Source organism: Sapajus apella, unplaced genomic scaffold (genome assembly GCF_009761245.1).
Source record: "Sapajus apella isolate SASKATOON/1434 unplaced genomic scaffold, GSC_monkey_1.0 scaffold47, whole genome shotgun sequence".
NCBI lineage: Eukaryota > Metazoa > Chordata > Mammalia > Primates > Cebidae > Sapajus > Sapajus apella.
Window position 1 is genome coordinate 8,331,973 of NW_022436987.1, and position 8,379 is coordinate 8,340,351.

General features: G+C 48.1%; 1 protein-coding gene across 1 annotated transcript; it reads left to right on the top strand.

The window, feature by feature from the left end:
- The first annotated feature begins 2,027 nt into the window (after positions 1-2,027).
- Positions 2,028-6,892, top strand: RASSF10 (Ras association domain family member 10). The gene has a single exon (XM_032240800.1). The coding sequence runs from the start codon at positions 2,299-2,301 to the stop codon at positions 3,811-3,813; it is 1,515 nt and encodes a 504-aa protein (XP_032096691.1). The 5' UTR covers positions 2,028-2,298; the 3' UTR covers positions 3,814-6,892.
- Positions 6,893-8,379: the final 1,487 nt, after the last annotated feature.

The window sequence follows — 8,379 nt, forward strand, 5'->3', positions numbered from 1 at the left end:
AGTGGATATTCCCCCAGAGCCTTCAGACGAGAACTCGAACAAGCCTATGCCTTGCCTTTTGCCTGGGACATCCTGAGCAAAGTATGCAGCAGCCATGCCAAGTTGGACTTCTGATCTACAGAACAGTGAAGTAACAGATGGGTGTTGCTTTAAGTTTGTAATAATTTGTTACACAGCAAAAGAAAACTAATAACTTCCCAGCTTTCCAACCCTCCAATAAAACTACTGTGGATTTACCAGGCCTAGGCATTCAATCCTTACACCAGTTCTATTAGGGAGGTATTTTTATTATCACCATTTAATTTTCACCATTTCATTTCATTTTATCATCACCATTTCACAGATAAGGAAACTGAAGCTCAGAGAGATTAATACTTTTCCTAAGGTTATAGAGCTAGTAAGTAAGTGGTGCTGAGGTTTTTCACTTGGCTGTTCTGGCTCCAGATTTCCACTCTATGGGTTCTCATTGTCTTTAAGATAAATCCAAATCCATCAGCATGAAATTAAAGGCCCTTCCTGATCCCGTTCCTGTTCAATCATCCAACCTTAATTTTAGACGTTCCTCTCAAATGCCTGACAGCCCCAGTAACTAACATGCTCTTGATTCCTGACTTGGCGCTACAGTTCCTTCTGGAATACTGCCTGTCCCTCCCCTCCATCTACTTTCCTTTTGGCAGACTCTGATGGTCCTCTGGGTCTTGTCTAAGACACCTCCTCTGGGGGAAAGCCTTCCTTCCCCCTCCCAGATGGGTTGGATGCCACTCCAGGTTCCCCTAGAACCTCAAGCTCTCCCTTATCAGAGAACACAGGGCATTGTGTTGGGAATGTTTACTTAGCTGTGCTCTCCCACTAGATTGTGAACTCTTTGCAAGCCAGAACTGGTGATTTGTTCATTGTCAAATCCCTAGCATAGGACCTGGAGCACAGTAGGTACTCAATAAATATTTGCTGAGTGAATCACTGAATGATCAAAAGTGCTTTAACCAAGAGGCAATAGGGAGCCACCCAAGGTCTTGAAGAAAGGGAGTGAGTTTATTATTAGAGCTGTGCTCACAAGGACAAGCTCAGGGCAAGCCCTGCACACAATGGACCATCCTCGTCAGCAGATAGGGATGAAACAAGTTCATTTGCATTGTAGCCTTGGGTTTCTTGTGCTGTAAAGTTTGGCTGTTATCTCTTCTGGACGACCTCTGAATATTAGAAAATGCCAGAAACTTTCACGGTTTCCCCTTATGGAGGTGGAAAGCATAAAAATAGCTTGTGACTTAGGTCTGGGCCCTGCACTCCCACTAGAATGAGGAGCCCCTCTCCCCAGAAGGCAGTGGGTGAAGGTGACGTGGAGACCCACTTACCTTACACTACAGGGAACCGGCAGCCGCCTCTGAACTTCTGTCCCCTTCCAGCCCAGACCATTCCATGCCTACGCTTGTCCCCAGAGCACATCGCCAAATCTTGTTCTCCTTAGATATACAAATATTGCTTCCAGTAGAGGAAGACTGGGAGGTCTTCCGCGTTAGAGACAGCACTTATAGCTGCTAGCTGGTCCTGCAAAGCGATTAGAGCGTCTCCATTAGAGACCGCTGAGTGCCTCGGTTTCCCTGTCTGTGCAAAGTGCACTCCCCGGACACCGCTGCCTTGAGGGAACAGGAACTGCCTCTGGAGGTGCCAGGAAAAATGGGAAAGTCAAGATACGTCCAGCTAGGTAAAGACACAAGGAGAGAAGCCAGCAGGCCAAGGGAGACGCACAGCTGATCCTTGTCGAGGCGCGGGCTCCACTCCCTTTAGCGGAGGGGCCCTTGAGTCTTCCCTTGCGTAGGCGCGCGGCAGAGCAGCGATTTGGCGAAAAGGGCCAAGACTCAGGATGCCTGCAGCGCGAGCGAGGGGCTGACCCGGCTCACCCGCCGTGGCGAGGCTGCGAGGGGCGGGCCTGGGCCCTGCGCCTCCTGCACTCCCAGCCACAGCTCTGGGCACTGTGGGCGGGAAAGGGTGGAGCCATGTGGGGAGGAGCAAAACTCGGAGGTCCCGGGCACCTTGGGCAGAGCCAGAGCGGCGGGAGCCGGTCCCGGGCACGTAGACCCTGGAGCGCCCGTCGTCCGGGCCGAGCCTAGCTGCAACCACGGCCACAGCCGCAGTCGCTTTCCAGCCTGCCTTCGGTGCGCAGCGGGGGAACAGGGCTAGTGCAGCCGCCGTAGGGGGGGAAGGGGTCCTCTCCCATCCCAGAGCTACTGGGCTGCCCTTGCTGTCCTTGCCGCCCCAACAGGGCCCGACCAGACCTGCCACCTGCGCCCTGGTTACGCCATGGATCCTTCGGAGAAGAAGATATCGGTGTGGATCTGCCAGGAAGAGAAGCTGGTGTCTGGCCTCTCCCGCCGCACCACTTGCTCGGACGTTGTGCGAGTGCTTTTGGAGGACGGCTGCCGGCGGCGAAGGAGACAGCGGCGGAGTCGGCGGCGGGGGTCGGCTGGAGACCCGCCTGGCCTGGGGGAGCTGCCTGAACCCCCGGACGAAGATGACGAGGACGACGACGAGGCGCTGCCGCAGGGCATGCTGTGCGGGCCCCCTCAGTGCTATTGCATTGTGGAGAAGTGGCGCGGCTTTGAACGCATCCTCCCCAACAAGACGCGCATCTTGCGCCTCTGGGCCGCCTGGGGCGAAGAGCAGGAGAATGTGCGCTTCGTGCTAGTGCGCAGTGAGGCGTCGCTGCCTAATGCGGGTCCCCGCAGTGCCGAGGCGCGTGTAGTGCTCAGCCGAGAGCGCCCCTGTCCCGCCCGCGGGGCCCCGGCGCGGCCCAGCCTGGCCATGACCCAGGAGAAACAGCGGCGAGTGGTGCGCAAGGCTTTCCGCAAGCTGGCCAAGCTCAACCGGCGGCGCCAGCAGCAGCCACCGTCGTCCTGTTCGTCCACTTCGTCGTCCACTGCCTCGTCCTGCTCTTCGTCGCCGCGGGCCAACGAGAGCGCGTCGGTGGAGCGCATGGAGACGCTGGTGCATCTGGTGCTCTCCCAGGACCACACCATCCGCCAGCAGGTGCAGCGGCTCCACGAGCTGGACCGCGAGATCGACCGCTACGAGGCGAAGGTGCACCTGGACCGCATACGGCGTCACGGAGTCAATTACGTGCAGGACACTTACTTGGTGGGGGCAGGGATCGAGCTCGACGGGTCCAGCCTGGGAGAGGAGCCAGAAGAGGTGGCGGCGGCGGCGGCGGCGGCGCCCCCCGTAGACGGCGAGGCGCAGGTGGCGGCGCTGGAGGAGCTGGCCAGGCGCTGCGACGACTTGCTGCGGCTTCAGGAGGAACGGGTTCAGCAGGAGGAGCTGCTGGAGCGCCTTTCAGCCGAGATTCAGGAGGAACTCAACCAGAGGTGGATGCGGCGGCGCCAGGAGGAGCTGGCGGCGCGGGAGGAGCCCCCGGAGCCCGACGGTGGCCCAGATGGCGAGCTGCTGCTGGAGCAGGAACGGGTCAGGACGCAACTCAGCACCAGCCTTTACATTGGGCTCCGGCTCAACACGGACCTGGAGGCCGTCAAGTCGGATTTGGATTACAGCCAGCAGCAATGGGACAGCAAGGAGCGCGAGCTACAGGGCCTTCTGCAAACTTTGCATACTTTGGAGCTGACGGTGGCACCGGATGGGGCTCCTGGCTCCAGCGGTCCCTCGCGGGAACCTGGGCCTCAGGCCTGCGCCGACATGTGGGTGGACCAGGCCCGTGGGCTGGCCAAGAGCAGTCCTGGCAATGACGAGGATTCGGATACAGGGCTGAGCTCTATGCATAGCCAAGACTCGGACTCTGTGCCCATGTGCGAATCCCTTGTATAGGGCTACCAGGGAGGGAAACAGGGATGAACGTTTCTGTTTTTCTTGCAGAATGTAGTGAGCTGACGGCCTTAGGGACTTGAAACCAGGCTGTTGTGAGCCTGGAGCTCCGGCTGGGCAGCAGCACTCCTACCCAGCTGGGCCTGGGGAGGGCTTAGGACTCCTGCCCAGCCTCCCGCTCCTCTAGCTCCGGGGTGAGTGCGGAGGAGGGTGAGGAATGAAGAAGCAGGGTCCCCAAAACAAGCTCTTTAAAAAGAGGGAAGGAGGGAGGAAGTGAGAACCCCTTATATTGGAAAACGAACACCCCGGGGAAACTGATGTGGTCCCAGCCCATTTTCAAAGTAAGGAAGTATTATGGAGATTTCACTACTCTTCTTTATGGGAAGGATCGATGGCAGCTAGAACTTTAGTTTGTGGTATAAAGTGCTTTTAAAAGAAACACTTGGATGAAAAGGAAATTCCTTGAATGTTAATTGTGACTGTAAACGTGTTAAAACTAGCCAAAGAGGACGCACTGGTGTCAGTCTCAGCCTTTCTTACATCTTTGATAAAACCCATAGGCACCAAAATCCTGACTGTTTACATTTCTGCAGATTTGGGAATTACCCATCTGCTACGTCATTTGTCTTTTATTTTCTTTCAAAGACTAAACTGTATGGAAGTCTAACCCTGTATTTCCTCCTAGTAAACACAGCATGTGTTAAAAGGGAATTCTTTTCCCAAAATAACTTTTTATTATTACAAAAACCAAACAATCATTCTGAGATATAAAATTCTGGCAAACATAATCCTGGTTAAAATTTAATCTGGGCCCTTTGGGATCTGTCTCTGCAAAGGCAGGTGTGTTGTCCTTTAATTCAGATTGCCACTTCATTGACTCAATCACTGTTATTTCAGAAAAAAATAAAAGGAAGTCGCAGAATTCAAGTTACACACAACGAAACTTGCTGTTTAACAAGTACTCTTTGAAAGCAAAGGTGTTAGTGTTCAGCTTTTAAACTGAGCTATGTGATTAAAACCAACCATGACCTCAACAGATTTTACCCAAACTCAAGTCTAACTTCAGTGTCTTTTGTCAGAGATTAATTAGTTACTTGTTCAAACTCAAATTGAGATAGTGTAAATATCAGAGTTTCCTAGATAAGGCCCAAAAATAAAAAAATCAAACAATCTCATAGTATACCTTGGGTGAACAATTTGATTAATGATAGCACATAGCCATGGAAAAAAGATATAAAAGTGAGCTAAGAACTTGAATTACTGTTGTCTGGCTCACGCCTGTGCACATGCCAGGAGATGCAAGTGCAACGCCATCTCAGCAGCTGGTGGGGACTTCGTGTAATTGTTCCAGTTATTTCAATGGAAACTTATCAGTTGTAGCTAGTTGTTGGTCCCACGGAAGGAGCCTACTGGCTGATTTCCCTCTGCAGCTCAGTACCTCTGAGGAATGTGGGATCTAATCTGTCCTGAGGAGGTATTAACAATGGGGCATGTGTGTGGTACCAGCATGGTGCAGAAGCCTCTTATCAACCTACTGTTGAGGGGCTGGCTCCAGTTTCAACACTACATGTGAAGATAACTTAAGAGGTCTTGCTTTATACAGAAGTTTCTTCTCTTGAGAGATTTTCTATCTGCTTGTTGCCAATGGGAGCCTGCCCTTCTGACCTCCTCAAACCACTGTTTGTGCTGTCTCCTTTTTAGAGACAACATCCCCCAACCCCTCCCCTTCACTGCCACCACCACTGCCCTGGTATTTATTACAACACGTGTGCCTGTTTGCAGATTTTCAAATAAAAATGGGAATCAAAAGGCCATTTTCTTAATTGATGTTTTCAAAAGACATTAGCTGGCATAATTATGGTTTTTTAGCTTCATCTGATGCAGAAAACTTCTATGTATTTGGTCTTGAACGTAATTAAAATGAGGAAGAGACCGAAAGAAACCCACCATCCCCAGACAATCGTTTGATCCTGTAAACACCAAGCCTAATGATAGCTTTCGTTCTGAGGCAGAGGTAAAATCCTCATTAGAGTGTGACAAAATGCTACTTGTCTGAATGTTTTATGCCGACAATGGGCTGACCTAGTGGTTTTAAAATTATTGTGCTTTTTTTCTCCCTCAGGGTGGTAAGGGAGGTGATTCTTGGATGTTTATTAACTCAAAAAGAACGCAGAAGTTGGCAGAACAGGACTGCCTGGCACAAAGGGGCTGTTTTCCTTTTCACTGTTATTATTTTAAACTTTGATGGACTGCTGACGTCAGCAAATATGCTTGATGCCTGTAAAGCAAATAAGCCACATTACAGGGCCTGTGGGATTTTTCTGGTGCCCTATTTCTAGAACCTTCCCTGTCCTGACCATTTGAAGATGCTTCTTTAGTCAACTGTTCAGGGAGCTGGGAGGCTTTGTTGATAACAAATGGCAGCCTAGTTGGCCCATTTTTTTTAAAATTTTAATCAAATCAATTATATTCCTAGCAGGTACTCTCTGTGAATAGAAGCAAGCAGTGAGTAGAACAGGCCAGGCACGGGGGAGCAAGGAGCAAGGAGGCAATAGTTCTTTTTAGTAAGAGCTTTTGCAAGCCTGAGAAAGGTGAAATACAGGTAAAAAAAGAAAGCACAAAAACAGTGCCTGTGCATAGTAAGTACTTAATAAATGCTGAATACTTTCCATTTTCATTCACATTCATGGTCACCATGCTACTAAGAATGAGAATAAATGCATAGCAGTGAATGTACCAATGCCAGGATTTGAGGGCCTCTGGGAAAATTAACTCAGCACCTATTCTCCAGGCCTAATGGAAATCCTGGGCAGAAACCAGCAAACTTAAGAAGGGTATGAAATGTAGGTGCCTTACCAGGCAGCCCCATCCTTCTTTTGGAATTAAGATAATTTATTGTAGCTTTGATGTGAGTTGTCCCAGTCTCAGCCGTCTCCCAAACCAAAAGATGCCTTATGGCATCTCTACGTCTGTTTACTTTCTTAAAAAGTGTGTTTATTTTTTGCTGATTAAAAAAGTTGTGTACACTATAGTTCTTACAATGAACCTGAAAATAACATAAATAAAAAGACAAGAAAAGTCACCCTAAATCTCTGTACCAAAACCTATCACTACCAAGATTGGTATATTACTTCCAGACCTTTTGAATTGTGCAGATTTCATATTTCCTTCTGTATTTAAAAATATGTAATTTTGATAAGATTGTATATACGTGTTTATACACAGGTTTTGACAGACTTCCTGTAAACAGATCTGCCCATCTGGTGGATGGACCGTAGTTCACAGAACTGCTCATGTGATCAGTTTGTTTCTCATACTTTTTTTACTGTTGTAAAATAACACCATAATAAGTTTCTTTGTGCATGTATCTGTTTACCTAATTAGACTCCCACCCTTCCCGCACCTTCCAGAAAAAGAATTCTCAGGTCAAAGAGTACGAACATTTAGAGGCTTGATACGTACTGCCAAATTGCTTTTCAAAAGATTGGTTCCAATTAGGATCAGCTATGCATGAGTGCGCCTGTTTCACCACAGCTTAGTTTTCATTAGATATTATATTTTGTTAGGAAAATATTTTAATCAAAATTTACTAATTAATTCTTTATGGCCTTAGGGAGCCAGAGCTGACAATCACTGATTCTTACCACCGGGCGTGGTGGCTCACTCCTGTAATCCCAGCACTTTGGGAGGCTGAGGTAGGCGGATCACCTGAGGTTGGAAGTTTGAGACCAGCCTGACCAACATGGAGAAACCCTTTTCTACTAAAAGTGCAAAAAAATTAGCAGGGCATAGTGGCACATGCCTGTAATCCCAGCTATTTGGGAGGCTGAGGCAGGAGAATCGCTTGAACCTGGGAGACGGAGGTTGCGATGAGCCGAGATTGAGCTGTTGCACTTCAGCCTGGGCAACAAGAGCGAAACTCTATTTCAAAAAAAACTTAAAACAGCAAGGGTGGGCCCATGGATCAGAAGTGTTAAGAGGGTGTGGTGTTTTCTCTCCTTCCCATTTTTTTTCCTTCCCTGAGTACCTGCTTTAGGTAATATTAATAGCAATTTTGTCTCATATCAGAATTGGCCAATGATCTGAGAACGGAAGTTATGTAGAAACTCTACATAAGTAGGACTAAGGAGATAACAAATCAAATCAGTTCTAAAAAGAAAATATTCATTATCTTTTTCATCTTGAGACTAGCAGAAAAGGCTATTCTTCAAAAGTATGCCATAACACATATTTGATTTTGTGCTTCTCCATACTGACCTCTATCAAAAATTAAAATAAAATAAATACACAAACTAAGTTTTTATAAATAGCCTGTAATTAACAGTTTAAATTTTTCTAGGAATTTCTTTCTACATATGCTACACACTTGAGGTTGTTCTTAATATCTTGAAGAGATTTGATTATGACAATCTTTGAAATTTCTGTTGTGAAACTGCTTGTGAAATTTGTTTTCCTAAGCAGAAAGGAAGGCGGATGAGGAGGAACCAACTTTTGTTGAGTTTTTTTGAAATGCCAGATCCTAGTGTTGAGTATTTTCACATGTATTTTCTCTACATTAATATTGTGAGA